Consider the following 16,871-nt stretch of genomic DNA (forward strand, 5'->3'; position numbering starts at 1 on the left):
CTCTGTAAGCTACAGTCCAACTAAGATTAGGGCAAAATTCTCCTTGCTCTGGAAGCAAGACTGTGGGGAGTGGATCAGATCACCACCCCCAATGTCTTGTGTATAAGGGTCCGTGGCTCCCCAGACTATGGTCCCTATGTCCCTTCAGCTGAGACAGGAAGGGAGTTGGCCCAGCCAGGGTACTCCTGACATGGTTTGTCCTGTGCCTTCTGAAAGCCCCAGTGGTCCAGCCTTTACGTCTATCAGTCAGCCTCTGGGGTTGGTCATATCAGCCGTGTGCCCTCCGATGAGTGTGGCAGCAGGTCGCACACACCTGTGAACGTGAGGTCCTTGGAGTGAGAGGCTTGTGGCCCATTGCTCTTCTGTGCGCCTAACAAGGAGGCTTGTCCCTTTGATACTCCAGCCAAGTAGATCTCCAGGGTTTTAAGCAGCCGTCTTGGGCTCTTCTTGGCCAACACTTCCAAGTCTAGGACAGAGAGGATGGGGGAACCAAGTGTTTGTCGGGGCTTTGAATTGCAAAATAGTAAGGGTCTAAAATCTAGCAGCTCTAGGGAGCAACCCCAGCCCAGATGCCATGTCACCAGTCAATCCTAACAAGATCCAGGTCTGCCTTGTCCACTGGTGAGAATGTGCAAAGAGTCTGGGCCCACTGGTGCAGGATGGACGAAGGGTGAACCCAATAGCAGTTTGGCCAGGGCAGAGCGCCTTCTCTCCTGGAGTGCTCACCAGAGTGGGAGACTGAGGAACCAGGTGCAGCACAGGGACCACATGCTCACCTTGTTCAGTGGAATCTCAACTTTGACTAATCAATCCAATAGCTAGACCCAGCTTTGGATTCAAAAATACTATCACCAGAAATATAAGTCCAGAGGGAGGAGAGGGGATAGCAGGCTACAGAGGCTGCATGGATGGCAACTTTGGGAAGCTGGAGCTTGACAAAGTGTGCATGGGGGTTAGGCGGGAGGGCACCACAGGCAAAACCAGGCTAGCAACCATGCTGAGATCCTTGAACTTGGGGGCACTAGGAGTTCAGGAGCTAGGCCTCCCCAGAAGAAAAAGCATACCTTTGAGGACAAAGCCTGAGTCGGAGATGGTCTTCTGCTGTGTCCTCCAGACATGTGCCAGACGGAGGAAAGTGGCAGCGTAGAAGCTGTTCACCACCGGGATCACCTTCTGCTGCCGATTACACTCCCTGCGGGACAGGGGAAGGGACTTGCTCAGCAAGGGACCAAGGATGGCCTGGTGGCCTCCCGCCCTATTCCCCCAGGGGAGCCATTTCCCTTCACGTCTGAGGTCAGGGTTGGAGGAGAACTGGGCTGGGACAATGAGGCAGGGTGGGAGAGAACCAGGCTGGGGGGGGGGGCAGGGGCTCTCTAATTAGCAGTGTGGGGGCTTACCTGGAAAGACACTCTTCCCTTAAGGCCTGGATTGCGATGCGGGTGATATTCACAGACATCAAACAGAAAGGGAATTGCTGGAATGGAGGGGGTACTGGGTCAGTGGCAACCCCAGCTCCTGCCTTCTGTGTTTCCTGTCCTATACGACCTAGCAGTACCCATGGGCAATATGGCAACCACAGCACAGAGGCAGCAGCCAATATTATTGATGCTTATAGTTAATTTTTACTATAATCTTCCCATCTTACAGATGAGGAAACGAGCCTCAATGACCAGGATTCCAATGGAGGTTAATTCACTCCAAAGCTGTGCATACCCTCTAATCCTCCAGACCCATTAGCCCTCTATAGCCTACACCAGACCCACCCTGGATGCAGCCCAGGCACCATGTCATTCCCTGGGTTACAGATGAATACAGAGGTGTGAGACTCAGTTATCTAACTCTACAGGTTCTTAGCAGGGCCTCTCTCCTTTTCTAGGTTCCTGATTATTTAACAGCTTGTAAACACTTCTTCCAAAATCAGCCAGGGAAGGTACAAGGGTTCACCCTTGACTTACTGATACTCCCCATCTCTCATTAATACAGAGGCCTGAGAACTGGCCCTGCAGGTCAGACTCCAGATAAGGGGCTGCATGGGGACAAGTAGGGGTGCCTCACAAGCACAGGCCTCAGAATATGGGGTGTGCTGTATAGCTTTATTTTTAGAATAAAAATTGTTCCTCCTTCTTTAATAACAAGAAACCAAGAAATGAAAGGGCTTCTTCCAGGGAATTTGCTGTTGCACATATGCAAGGACACCCACTCAGAGGGACATGGAGATCAATGTGTTCCTTGGTTTAGAACATGTCCGAGTCTATTTATCTCATCTGCTTCCTTATGAGAAGAAAAATCCATCACATTATGATTTAGAACTGTACCTCAGGATGGCAGCAATTCCCCATATTTAGTAATTTGAATTAATTAAACATTAACTAAAATTAAAAATTCATCTCCTCAGTCATTCTAGTCACATTTCAAGAGTTCAACAGCCTCTTGGGCTTAGCAGCTAGTATTGGACAGCGCAGATAGAGAACATTTCCATTACTGTAAAAAGTTCTCTCTGACAGTGCTGGACCAGAAAGAATCTTCTGGCTCTATAAAGATTTTTCAGTCTCCCATGACACTCAGTTCTACAGCATGACCAGACTACCTATTAGTCATGAGTCTCAGCAATCAGAGGTATCTACCCATGAGGCCCTCTGGCTGCTCAGGAGCACTCTGTACCCAGGTCCTAGCCCCACAGCCCTCTCTTCTGGCTTCCCCACGAAGCCCCCACCTGGATATGGTGGTGAGATAGACGGAAAATCTCCTTGGCCATCAGTAAAGTCTTTGAGTCCATCACCAGGTACAGCAGATGCAGGAGGGCAAGGAAGCCTGCCCCTCTCAGATCTGTGCCTGGATTTGCTCCTGTAACAGAAACCATGAGGAAAAGTAGAGTGATGGTGAGAAATCCCAGATGAAGCTCCCATTCCCATGAGCTTCAAGGATTTTGTTACCTTGGTTACTGGCCAAGTGGGGTGCCTAGATTTCCACCCTTCCCTGGTTGTAACAAGGCATTCCTTAGTGCTACCTCAGTAGTGTCAGAGAAATGAGGAGCTGGGACTTTGCCCCTTCCTGGTGCTAAGGAGCTCTCCACCGACTCTGCAGTATCAGTGGACACTCAATGGCTACAATAATGAGGCACCCCTGCCTCTCCCAGGCAGTGGAGGCCAAGTTCTACCCCCATCTGGCATTAATGTAGTGACATCCCCCTTTACCGCTGGCTTGGTGTCAGAAGAGGCTAAAATAGATGATTTAAAGAAGATCTAGAATGTCATTGCATAATACCAAAAATAATCTGGATACAACTGAAAAACCACTTGTTAGTGGGGAGGGAGCACAATGGACTATGGTGGTGGACTAGGGGTGTTTTGGTGGAGGGTGCAGTGTGGTAACACCACCTGAGGGGGGAGATCCTATACTTCTAAAATAAAACAATGATATAAACCAGTGTTCCTCAATTAACAAAAAAAAAAAAAAAATCACTTATTACACCAAGAACTAGGAAAATCTCAATTTAAATGAAAAGAGACAAGTAACATTTCAGAGCATATCAACGCTGAAATAATAAAGGTACTAGATTTATCGACAAGGATTTTAAAGCAGCTGTCATAGGCAGAATAATACCCCCACGTCCCTCAAAGGTGTCCATATTTTAATCCCCAGAACCTATGGATGTTATGTTTCTTGGTAAAAAAGGGAATTAAGATTGCAGATAAAATTTAGATTGCTGATCAGCAAATAGGGATATTATTCTGGGTTTCGTGGGTGGGCCAAACATAATCAGGAGAGTCCTTAAAGGGAAACAGGGCCTCCCTGGTGATGCAAGGGGTTAAGACTCAACCTATGAAGCTAACCACAGCCACTGTAGCACGAGTTCGATCCCCAGCCAGGGAGCTACCCACATGGCGCATCAGACCTCTCCTGATTTGCTTGCTGCTCCCCTCAGCAGTGTGTTTCAGTCTGTTTGCCTATTCTGTTCCCCACTCTGTCTCTGGTGAATCCTCTGACACCCCACACCTTTGGCCTGTATTCCAGTTCTTGTATGCATAAATAAATAAAAAATAAATTAAAAAACCTATTGTAGCTCAAAATGGCTTTGCAAAGTAATTATAAACACACTTAGAAAAAATGCAAAAAATTGAAAACTTCAGTAGAGGAATATCAGATACACAGAAACAAAAAGAAACTTTAGATCTAAAAAAATGTAACAACTAAAATTAAAAACTAACTGGGTGGGCTCAACAGAATAGAAACAGAGGAAAGAAGCAGTGAATATGAAGATTAAGTAATAGAAATGGTCTACTAATCCTCAACAACAGAGAGAAAAAAACAAAATAAAGCTTTAGAAATCTATGGGCTATAAGAAAAATCCCCCCAAAATGGGTAGAGTATCTGGGGCCTGTGGAACAATAATAAACATCTAGCATTTATGTCAAGAGAGCCCCACAAGAGAAAAGAAAGCAGAACTGGAAAAGGTAGTTGAAGTAATAAAGCTGAAGATGAGGGAGTTCAAAGGGATTTAAAGGTGCTGATACTGACAGACTTCTAATTATGAGCACAGTTTGTTTTTCAAATTAAGATTTATTTTCCTATTTTGTATGAGTACAGTTTGTATGACACTGAAAAAAGAGTAGCACAATCCCAAGACAGATGAAATCATTTCACTTCACTCAAAAAATAAAACAAAATTTCCTATTATAAGAGGGAAAAAGAGGGGCTTCCCTGGTGGTGCAAGGAATTAAGACACAGCACTATGAAGCTATCCCCAACTACTGCAGCACAAGTTCAATCCCCGGCTGGCCAGGAAGCTGATCCACATGGCGCAGCAGACCTCTCCTGTCTTGCCCGCTGCTCCTCTCAGCAGTGTATTTTGTCAGTCTGCCTGTTCTGTTCCCCACTCTGTCTCTGGTGAATCCTCTCACCAACCCCGCCCCCGTAAATCCGGCCTGTACCCCAGTTCTTGTGTGCATAAATAATGTTTTTTTTTTTTAAAAAGAGGAAAAAGAAAAAACTAGACTCCAAATCATATCACTCCATTACTGCATCTCACTTACAGCAGATGTTTCACAATGGCCCACAACGCCACAAGTAAGCTTTCCCCCTGTCACACTCTCTCCACTTCAGTTACACCCTGCTGTTTCTCAGAGTAAGCATGCTCTATTTTAGGGGCTTCTGCAATTACTGTATCTTCTTCTGGAAGGAACCTCCAGCCCCTTCCTGTGTTGTGGTGCTGGCATGGCTAGAAGGGGACTGTCTGGACTCTCACTAGAGGCCTGGAATCAGGGCTCAAAGGAAAGATGAGCCATTCCTCTCTCTTACCTTGAAAGCCCAGATCTTCCCAGTGGTCTCCATGGAGGGCACAGTCAAACTTGGAGCCAGTCAGCTTCTTGTAGATGGTCTGGAGGACTTGGCCATGCATTGGGTCTTGGCTATCCAGGCCACCTGCCCCAAAACATACCCACATTCTCTGTACAGTGGCCCCTCTGGGTTCCTCAGAAAATAGATCAACCAAGATAGATGTGTACAGTGTTCAAGGCACCCCATTCTCCCACACTTTTATACCCTTCAGCTCTTGCTCTCCCTCCCACTATGGTACATGCAAGAGACCTGGCTCTGCCTCAGGGTGGGCAAACATGTTCTCTGCCTGGCCGTGCAGCCTGCCTCATGGCAACACCATGTACTCACACTGAGCAATGGTCAGGACCAAGTCCCTTTCCTCACAGAGGCCCTGATGGAGCTTGGGAGGCCCGAAGAGGCGGTGCCGGAGGGCAGCAAGCCCGGTCCTTCGAATAGTTGGCTGGATTCTTTTCTGGGAAGGAAGGTGCAGGTAATGAAAGAGCAGTGTTAGAGTCACCTCTTTGGTGAACTTACTCTTAGGCTCAGTACAGGGATCATTCTTGGGGAAAGTAGTTTCCCCCAACCAACTGGCTTGTCCTGGGCCCGCTGTGAGAGGGCGGAAACTGTGTAGCATCTGCTGCATTTCTGTAGACAAGCTCTTCTAGCTCCCAGGTTCTTTGTAAGTAGAAAAAGATGTCTCCAACGGGCCTCCCTGGTGGTGCAGGTGGTTAAATCTCAGCACCATCAAGCTGTCACCAGCCACTGCGAAATGAGTTCAATCACCGGCCAGAGAGGTGACCCACATGAGCAGACCTCTCCTCTCTCACTTGCTGCTCCCCTCAGCAGTTTCTCTCAGTAGCTCCACCTGTTCTGCTCTCCACTCTGTTTCTGGTGAATCCTTTCACCACCACCCCCCAACCTCTGGCCTACCCCCCAATTCTTATATGCATAAATAAATAAATATTAAAAAAAAAAAAAAGGAAGATGTCTCCAAGCATAGGCCTTATAAACCAGTTTCTGCATTTGGCCCTTTTGGGCTTTTCCAGAACTAGCTAGAACTGACTAGTGACTGACTCCCAAAGAGGCTAGAGATGGCTAGCTTTGAGGACCACCCCCACCAACACCACCATAAAGTCTGACAAAAGCCAGGGCAGGTTTCCCAGGAGGACAGCTTCTACCATTTGTATGTCTGCCTTGTATCTATGTAAAGGACATACATTATAAAGTACAGTAGCCCCCTCAACTTTGAGGGAGAGAGGCAGTGGGGAATCAGAAGATGAGTGAGCATTTTTTGGAAGCTAGGTACCTCTGAGAAGTGGCTGGAGCCTTCTGTCCACACTACAACCGGCATTCCCTAAGCCAGCTCATGCTTCCTTCTCACTGCTTGGGGCTATTACTAAGCTCTTAGAATATTTTGATTTTGGTAGCTGCTGACTCTCTGGGCTGTAGAAACCAAAATGACTCCTATTTTTTAAGCCTCTAGAGTCATGTTTTAGTTTGAATATCCAAAATCACATTCCTCTATATTTACCACTGGTCCCTCAAGATGCCTCAGAAAGCTTGCTAGCTTTTATTCTCCTCAAAATTCCTTCTTTTTCCAACCACACTTATTTTTAAAACTCCCAAATAGCTCTGGTTCCTTGAGAGAATGGAAGATTTCCCCACAGTCATATCAGTCACAATATGATTCCACACCTCTGCCTCCCTAGGAGAGAGGAGCAGGGACAGCCACATGGACCTCTGTATGACAGGGCCACAAAAGGTCTGGCGACACAGTCCCAGAAAGGTCACCAGGGCACTGCATGAAGCATGGGTCCTCGGTCATCCATGTTTCTGTGTCCCCAGATTTCTTAGATGAGAGGGGGCCCTCAACTGGAAGCTTCCATCCTGCTTGCCCACTGTCCCATCTAGTGGGACAGAGACTTAGATCCTGGGAAGGTACTTTGCTTGAGATCCCAAACCTCCCTGCTGTCATACCTTGAAGGAGGAGAGGTCCACTGTCTGGAAATGCTGTAGCGCCTCACTGAAGGAGATCAGCTGTCCAGGCTGGTCTGAGCTTGTCTGATTTCCTGTGGCAAAAGAAAAGACACTCAGGATTTGTAATGGAAGTCATCCTGCCAGCAAATGTTTGCTGAGGGCCTTCTGATTGTCACCTCTATGCCAGACACTAGCTTCCAGCTACAAATATCAGATACCTATAGTCCCAACCAATCCTCTTTGAAGGGGCTGCCATAATCTGCCGGGCTGACTCCATTTTAGATCGGGCTGTCCAGAAACTTGCTAGGCTGACTTTTGCAGTGAGTAGGCACAGCTCTGCCCTGCAGGGTATTCCTAAATTCCACTCTTCTGTGACGGGGCAGGTCACTACCTGGAGTTGGTACCCATGTAGGAGCATGGCACTAGTTTAAGGGCCTGTCCTACCTTCTTCTTTGCCCTTCCTCACACTCTGGGCATGAAATCCTCTCTTCATCTTTTGTTACAATCCACAGGGAATTAAATTATCAGTTAGCAATATGGGTGATGGCTGATATAGTCCACTGTGACACCTCTCTAGAAGCTCAAGTAGGGACTAGACTAGATCTGGCTCCCAGTTCTATCCTTCTATTGCTCCATCCAAACCTCTCAAGAGTGAGAGACAATTTTCAGTCTCAGAGTCTTCTGCTCCTATTACCAGGGACTGTATAATGAACAAGCTACTTAACCTTATGTAGGGGCCCTGGTTCCATGCTTCATCCTAATCTCTTTTCCCCACAGAAGCTGCCCCTGGATAAGGTCCACCTGCCTTCTTTCAGGGTTGGGTAGATGCAGCCCTTTCTCCACGGCATACATTCCAATTTCCTTCAGAGATAGAATACAATCATCTTTGGATTTGGAAAGGAGATTTTATTCCAAATCACATAGCTAAAATAAGAAGACCCAGGAATTCTGTCTCCTAATGCCAGAGTAACAGAAACATCAGCCACACACGTGGATGGTGCCTTTACGCAGCTGGGTGGATGGCGAGAGCTCCATTCCTGCCGTTACCTGTCTCTGGCAGGATGTTGTCCACGGCCTCCCATTCTTCTTGGGCTTTGAGCACCTCTGTACTCACAACTGCAACAGTGAGAAAAGGAGATTCTTTGAGATGTAGGTACATCTGGATCTTTGCTGCAGCCCCCAGCCTTGTCTGCCTACCTTGGGTCTTGTCGCCCTCCAACACCCTCTTCACACAGCTGCCAAGGTGACTTTTTTCTTTTTTTTTTTTTTTAAGATTTATTTATTTATACAAGCACTGGGTACAGTCAGAAGTGTGGGAGGGTGAGAGAATTCACCAGAGCCAGAGCGGGGAACAGAACAGGCAGACTGACGAAATACACGGCTGAGGGGAGCAGCAGGAGAGGTCTGTGCACCATGTGGGACCCTCGCCGGCGGCCGGGGATCGAACTGGCACTGCAGAGGCTGCGGGCAGCTTCGTAGCCCAGCGCTCAACCACTGAGCCACCAGGGTAGGCCCCCAAAGTGACTTTTCAAAAGCAGATCTCATGTCATCCCCCTGCTCAAAACCCTCCAGGGATTTTCCACAACTCTCAAGACAGAGCCCAGACTCTGCAGCATAGCATCTAAGTGCCTCCACAATCTGGGTCCTGCTTCCCTCCCTAGCTCTGCCCTGGGGCATACAGGACAGCTTAAGGTTCTCCTACCTCCAGACCTTCACCAGCTTTGCACAGATAGCACCCCTGGTGCCAGCACCGGGTGCTCTCACCTTCACTTCCAACCCCTCTGCTGCAGGTGCTTCTCGCCCTTCAGTTAACCCTCACCTGGACGCCTCCTCTGAGCTCATTAGTCCAGATTGGGAGCCCCTCCCTCCCAATGCTTATCACAGTGCCTTAACTTCCTTTCCCACTGCATAGCAGTTAACAGGGCAGGTTCTCTGGAACCTAGTGCAGCACATGTTTGATGTGCTCAACAAATGTTTACTGCGTAAACAAAAGCACTCACACAAAAGGAAGGTGAAGATGTAGGGAAAAAAAAAAAAAAGCAACCAGGTAGTTTCTCTAGCAACACATAGCCCTCCTCTCCAAACCACAACCGCCCCTTTTTAGTTCAAACTGCCAGAGGCATATCCTGTCACTGGCTTTTCTGATTCACTACAGAGAAAGAATATCAACAAATTATGAGAAGGATAGAGAGACTTCAGTTTAATGCCAAAACTCGTGACTTCTCAAGCCTCAAAGGAAAAGTATTTTAGGACAGTTGCACTTTGCCTTGCAATCTTGGCTGAGGACATCACATGACAACAAATTGCTTTGAAAGCATACTTGCAAATTCGATGAAATGCCACCCGAAAAACTCATAATACTATGGCTAAAAATGAAGAGAAAGCTGCTGGGAAGCAGTAGAGAACAGTTACTGAAAGCACACTCCAGAAGTTAACTGCTTGTGAACCTCTCATCTCCGCCATTTCTTAGCTGTGGTTTTTTTTGGCAATTATTAACCATCTCTAATCACCATGGCACTGTAATGAACTTGGTGTAATAGTTCATCCTCTTACAGGGCTACAGTGCTCAGAGGTCAGTACTCAATACATGTTGGCTGGACCCCTGTTACTGATACAGGTGTGCACTGGGGTCCAGCAGGGCAGTGGGCAGCTTTTTTTTAGCAGGTGAGTCGGATCTAAGGTCCTAAAGTTTGGGCCTTTAGGAAATTCAATCTCACAAGATCGAAACTCTGGGTGGATAGCAAACACTACACATCAGGGCTTCCAGGATAGATAATTTCAACAGAATACAGAACCCTGACCTTAGAAGAAAATAAAACTTAATTCTAGCATGTTGGACCTTTGGGAGATGAAAAGGAGGGCAGAGCGGCTGAGCGAGGAGTGGAATACACCAGTGAATGCTCATTATGATGCTCAAGAGGAACTCCTCGGCTTTCACCCTCCCACCTACACCAGCTTCACTGATTGGTCACCCTTTAGATGCTCGTTACTAGCCTCTGACTCCATATTTCTTTTTTTTTTTTAAAGATTTATTTATGCATGCAAGAACTGGGGTACAGGCCAGAGGTGTAGGGGGTGAGAAGATTCACCAGAGACAGATGGGGAACAGAACAGGCAGATTGACTGAAATACACTGCTGAGGGGAGCAGCAAGTGAGTCAGGAGAGGTCTGCAGCGCCATGTGGGTAGCTCGCTGGCTGGGGATTGAACTCGTGCTGCAGTGGCTGTGGATAGCTTCATAGGTTGCATCTTAACCCCTTGCACCACCAGGGAGGCCCCCCTGGCTCCATATTTCATCCTCACTGTAGGGTAAGGAAAAATGTCAGGCTTTTCTGCCCTCCCGCCAGCAGGATAGATGATGGATCCTGCGGTCCTGAATGCATGCCTGATGGCGGGCACCTGGAGTAGGGTGTGGGCATAGGTAGATGGGATTCACCTGGACTGAGACTGGGCTTTTAAGGGCGGCGTCACAGGGATGCCAGAAGAAGCCGAGGAGAAGCTGAAAGAGAAGCTGAGAGAGAAGCAAGAGCAGCAGAAGCTGAGAGAAGGCCGGGGAACCCAGAGTGAGGACCTGCTGGGGGCTGGGAGGTCTGCCAGCCTACCGGTCCCCCAGCACCCCTGCTGCCATGTACCTGCTAAATCCCAATAAAAGCCTGCAAAAAGTCACTGAGGACTCTGACTCTTCCTTTACCGGGTCTGCATGGGATCAAAGAAAACCTGCTCAGTGGTCATTCCTGCCTTTATACTCACCTACAAGCAACTTGGTGAGAGACTATGAACCAGGAGATTAACCTCACCAGCTGGGGTAGAGGCACTTGCTGTGACAGCAGGGTAGTCAACAGAGAAGGCCTCAGCAACTAGCAACTGCAAAGTGGTGCCTAAAAACTGGAGACAAACATCCAAACCATATGGAGTGACTTTCCTTCCTTTTGGAACCAGACAGACTCTTCCAACTCCTGAAGATAATCCTGACATAGCTACTAATTTACTCCTGATAAACAGAAGAAATTGCAGACAAAACACAAATCTTTGGGGTAATAAATACAGCTCATATTAGTACCGTTCTTTATTTTTTCCTTTTTTTAACTGCCTCCTTTATTTAGGCTCTCCTCCATTAATGTTATATAACACTGCTGATTTATTTAGTCAGCCTATTAATTAAAATCAGCTGAAAGTATCTGAAAACAATTGACATTGTTTAGTATGATGAAAAATGTCTGGCAAATAAATGTCAGTTGTGTTGAAGTATAAAATATTTTGGCATTTAAGGCAAAATTGCAAAGAAATGTTGAGTTTGTCATCACACAGTAAAGACAAACTTCCATTAAAAGAAACTGCAGGGGGCCTCCCTGGTGGCACAAGGGGTTAAGCTTCAGCACAATGAAGCTATCAGCAGCCACTGCAACAGGAGTTCGATCCCCGGCCAGGGAGGTAACCCACATGGTGCAGACCTCTCCTGACTCACCCGCTGCTTCCCTCAGCAGTGTATTTCAGTCAGTCTGCCTGTTCTGCTCTCCACTCTGTCTCTGGTGAATCCTCTCACCACTACCCCTGTATCTCTGGCCTGCACCCCAGCTCTTGCATGCATAAATAAATCTTTAAAAAAAAAAGGAACTTCATAGGCTTCCAAGTAATTTTTCTACATTAGAGTATTTTTTTAACAAGCCCCATATTTTGGAGATTACCTTTTTAGTGTGCAGAATTTAAAGAGCAATACATTCCAAAGAGCACTCACTGTGACTCACATTCAGAGTGCTAAGCATTTACATTATCTCATTTAATTCTTATAAAATGATAAAGTTACTCTCATACAGATTCTAATACAATCCCTGTTTTATAGATGAGGAGAGTGAGGTTAGAAAGATTAAGTAACTTGTTCAAGGTCATGTATGTTGGGTGAGAGTCCTGAAGGGAACCTTACCGCCTGGCTGCCATCCATTAGCTTTGGTTGTAAGGGCCTGGAGGACACCATGGTTCTTCAACTCTGAGATCTGTAAGGGCAGTTGACCTTTAGTGACAGGGAGGAATCCACATCCCTCCACCCACAAAAACATGACAAACTGTTCTGCAAGTCCCACCTGCCATAATGAATGTCCTTGAAACTGAAAGCCAAAAGGATCTAGTCTTCCCTGTTGGTTGATTAAAGCCAGTCTAAAAAGAAAATCACTTGGAAAACAACTGTGATGTATACTTTGGGGACACGGGGACAAGTGTATGCCCTCCTTGAATAGTAAGCAAAACATACGACTCAATTGAGACTGTGGCACAGTGTGTATATATATATGTATGTGTGTGTATATATATATTCCCCCATTCATTATAACAACTATCTTATTAAACAAAGGTTGTTTTGCATGTTTGTCCCTCGTGCTGAGGCAGGGTGGACACTGGCCAGGGTCCCCAATGCGTGGCACCACACAGCAGCCTGCAATAAGCTTGCAATGCAGGAGGAACTGGGGTGTGGGCAGTACGTACAGGAATTCCTCTGAAAGCCAGAAGAGCACTGTTGTCCTTGTCATATGGTGGAGAGCAAGTGGCAGACATATTTTCAGCCTGTAAGACAAATCAGAGTCAACCTCCCAGGTGCATATCAGCCTCCCAGAGGCAATGACAGCTTAAATGTCACAACTTTTCTAATTAACCAAAAAAAGATGAACCAGAGAAGTGTCAACTGCAAGAAATACTGTAAAGGGATACTTCTGTTTAATCTGATCTTAATAAATACTGTAAAGATTTAATGTTCTGGCCTTCCTTGGTGCACAAGGGGTTAAGTATCAGCACTATGAAGCTATCTGCAGCCACTGAAGCGCAAATTCGATTCCTGGCCAGGGAACTAACCCACATGGCTCAGCAGATCTCTCCTGTCTCACTTGTTGCTCCCCTCAGCAGTGTATTTCAATAGATCACCTGTTCTGTTCCCTGCTCTGTCTCTGGTGAATCCTCTCACCCCCTACATCTCTATCCTACACCCCAGCTCTATGCATAAATAAATAAAAATAAATCTTTGAAAATCAACTAATGTAGGTATCTATGTTAAGGCTCTGGAATTCTAGATTATCCTTTTGTTCTAATTCCTCCTACATATTTTTGCCAAATAATACTCCTTAAACACAGCTGAATGATTTCTCCATACCTGAGACATAGAATGGATGCCTAAACACACCACAGCTGCAAACATCTCCATAACTAACCTCTCAAGGCCAAGCATTATTATTTCCCACTTCAATCAAATAAACACACTTGCTCCTGTTTCTCTTCTCTCTCTTTTTTAAAAAGATTTATTAATTTATGCATACAAGAGCTGGGGTACAGGCCAGAGGTGTGGGGGGCGAGAGAATTCACCAGAGACAGAGTGGGGAGCAGAACAGGCAGAGTGACCGAAGTACACTGCTGAGGGGAGCAGCGGGCGAGACAGGAGGTCTGCTGCACCGTGTGGCTTGTTCCCTGTCTGGCTGGGAATCAAACTCGTGCTGCAGTGGCTGCGGATTGCTTCATAGGTTGCGTCTTAACCTTTGCGCCACCAGGGAGGCCCCTGTTTCTCTTCTTATCTCCATCCCTTGGTTCATGTGGCTTTCCTCCAGAGGTCACCCTCACTCCTCCCCCTTCTCTGTGTCTTCTGGTCCCTTCAAAATAAGTTCCATCTCCTCAAAGTGGCTACCTGACAATGCGGGGCTGCATGGGCCTCCCTTGTGGCCTAGGAGTTAAGTCTCAACGCTATTACTGCTACAGCCTGAGTTCGATTCCCGGCCAGGGAGCTGACCCACATGGCACAGCAGACCTCTCCTATCTTGCCCGCTGCTCCCCTTAGCAGTGCATTTCAGTAAATCTACCTGTTCTGGCCCCCATTGTCTCTGGTAAATCCTTTCACACCCTCACACCTCCTCTAGCCTACACCCCAGTTCTTCTATGGAAAAAACAACAACAAAAAAGCAATGCAGGGCTGCACTAGTCTCTCACTTACTTCTCCAAGCTCCAAAGCCCATGTGGATGTAAAACAAGTTTCTCTGCAAGAGGTCTCTCTCCAATCAGGCTCTGCTGCTTTGAGCATAAGACCTTATATTTCCTACCACCATCAGCATAGTACTAGGCACAAAATGTGTCCCTGTCAGTCGAAAATCATCATGCTGTATGATCATCTCAATGATGGAGGGAAAACATTTTACAAGGCTCTGGAACATGCATTTATGAAAACAACTCTCAATTAAATGGGGATAGAAGGATTATAGCTTAACATAATAAAGCTATATATGACAAACCCACAGCTAACATCATTCAGTAGAAAACGGAAAGCTTTGCCTCTAAGATCAAGTAAAGACAAGGATGTCCACTCTCACCACTACTACCTAATATAGTAGTAGAAGTCCTATCTGGAGCAATTAGGCAAGAGAAAGGAATAAAAAGAATCCATTTTCAGAGGATATGATATTTGCAGAGGGTATGATAATACACAGAAAACCATAAAGACTCCACTAAACTATTAGAAACAATAAATCAGTATAGTAAAGTGCCAGGCTACAGAATTTATATACAGAAGTCTGTTATATCCCTCCTTTACCAAGGAGCTTAGTTTCTTTGATATGATTAGAAATGGGACTGCTTTCTTGATTTCTTTTTCTTCAAGTTCATTCTTTGCACATAGGGATACATCACACAAAAAGATGAAACTAGCCCTATCTCATACCATAAACCTATAGAGTGATGTATCTTAATTATTTAGCAATAAAACTAGAAAACAAAAGATATGTTCTCAAAAATATCTGATGATTGATGTTCTGAACAACTCCCTGCAGGGACTGTGTACACAGGACTCACTTCATCCTTCCTTTCCTCTGCAATTCGGTCCCTCCAGGTGTTCAAAGACTTCCCTCTGGAAGAACAGTTCACCTATCTTAGTACAGTGAAGAAAACCTTTCTGGACTCCCAAAGCAAAACTTCGCCCCATTTCTGGCCACTGATTGTGACAGGCTCCATGTAAGACTATTTGTGGGCAAGGTAGGCAGAAAGTAAGGCTGCCAGGTTGACACAAATTCATGACACTGAACCAAGAGTCCTGAGGATAATCAAGCCAGCGCAGGTATTGGACAAAGAAAGGGCCAGTGATGTAAACAATCCAAATTAATGAATTACAGGTTTCTCATTGAAATTCCCCTCCCATCCAAGCAAATCCAGAATAAAATCCCATGACACACTTAGAAAATAAGCTACTAGGAAAGCAACTGACCCAAAGGTGAACAGAAGCTTCTAACAACAAAAACAACTACAATGAGGGCTTTCCAAACATTTCTAAAGCTCCACATTCTCTTGAAAAATTCTGTCTTATTATTACTGTTAACATATATCTCAAACCAACACATTCTTTCCCAAATAGAAGTGCTTACTTACCTGTCCATTGCTTAATTCTTTCTCCTTACGGAAAGAGCAAGATTCTTCATTCATGACTCAAAATCATTTGTTCAAGTGAGCTTTGTTCTGGGGCTGTTTTGAATAACATCTGAGATCAGGAGCTAAGGGAAGAAGCAGAGCTCTACCTCTGCCTTCCTTCTTGGCAGTTATTCAGACTAAAAGCAAGAAAACAGTCCCTTTGTGCCATCACCAGGGTAAAGAAGGTTTCTATGAGTATTGAAAGAAGTCCCTGAGGTCTCTGAAACCTCAGCCCTGTTTAAAAAAAAAAAAAATTAAAAGAAAGCTGGTTTCATCATTCAGTTCTGGCTTTGTTGAAAAAAACTGACTAAAAATCTTTAGGCATGGGGTCTCCCCGTTGGCACAGCGGTTGAGCGCTAGGTTGCGAAGCTGCCTGCAGCCTCTGCAGCGCCGGTTCTATCCCTGGCTGTTCCCCGGCCACCAGAGGAGGGTCCCACATGGCGCACAGACCTCTCCTGCCGCCCGCTGCTCCCCTCAGCAGTGTACTTCGGTCCTTCTCCCTGCTCTGCTCCCCGCTCTGACTTTGGTGAAGTCTCTCACCCTCCCGCTTCTGACTGTACCCAGTGCTTGTATAAATAAATAAATCTTTAAAAAAAAAATCTTTAGGCAGTTATAACATCATTCTGGCTAGATAAACTAGCTAAATGCCTACCTCTTACTACCCATGTTACTGGATATAAGAAGGGGACCCCGCAGGAGTCCAGAGCTGGAGTCTCAGTGTCTAGAGGACATCAGTACAGGGATGAGGTTAATAGGTGGCACCTAGGTGGCTGATTTTGGCTGACCAGTTCAGTTTTGTTAAATGCAACACAATGCCTTGTCCTCCTCAATTATCGCTAATATTGTACATGTGGCAGTTGTCTCAAATGTTTGGCTAACTCTAAGACTTTTTTTTTTTTTTAAGATTTATTTATTTATGTGAACAAGAGCTGGGGTGTAGGCCAGAGGTGTGGGGGTGAGAGGATTCACCCCAGAGTGGGGAACAGAACAGGCAGACTGACTGAAATACACTGCTGAGGGGAGCAGCGGGCATGAAAGGAGAGGTCTGCTGAGCCATGTGGGTAGCTCCCTGGCTGGGGATCGAACTTGTGCTGCAGTGGCTGCAGATAGCTTCATACTGCTACGACTTAACCCTTTGGGCCACCAGTGAGGCCCTAA

General features: G+C 46.2%; 1 protein-coding gene across 1 annotated transcript; it reads right to left on the bottom strand.

Annotated features, from left to right (window-relative positions):
• Positions 1 to 263: 263 nt before the first annotated feature.
• ELMOD3 (ELMO domain containing 3) lies at positions 264 to 15,728 on the bottom strand (the record flags this gene model as incomplete). Its single annotated transcript, XM_084235769.1, has 11 exons — positions 264 to 466; positions 1,065 to 1,192; positions 1,398 to 1,474; positions 2,714 to 2,844; positions 5,299 to 5,421; positions 5,665 to 5,788; positions 7,294 to 7,385; positions 8,341 to 8,409; positions 12,214 to 12,283; positions 12,768 to 12,845; positions 15,675 to 15,728. The coding sequence occupies 11 exons, from the start codon at positions 15,726 to 15,728 to the stop codon at positions 264 to 266; spliced, it is 1,149 nt and encodes a 382-aa protein (XP_084091895.1).
• Positions 15,729 to 16,871: the final 1,143 nt, after the last annotated feature.

Source organism: Talpa europaea (genome assembly GCF_964194135.1).
Source record: "Talpa europaea genome assembly, chromosome: 6".
Taxonomy (NCBI): domain Eukaryota; kingdom Metazoa; phylum Chordata; class Mammalia; order Eulipotyphla; family Talpidae; genus Talpa; species Talpa europaea.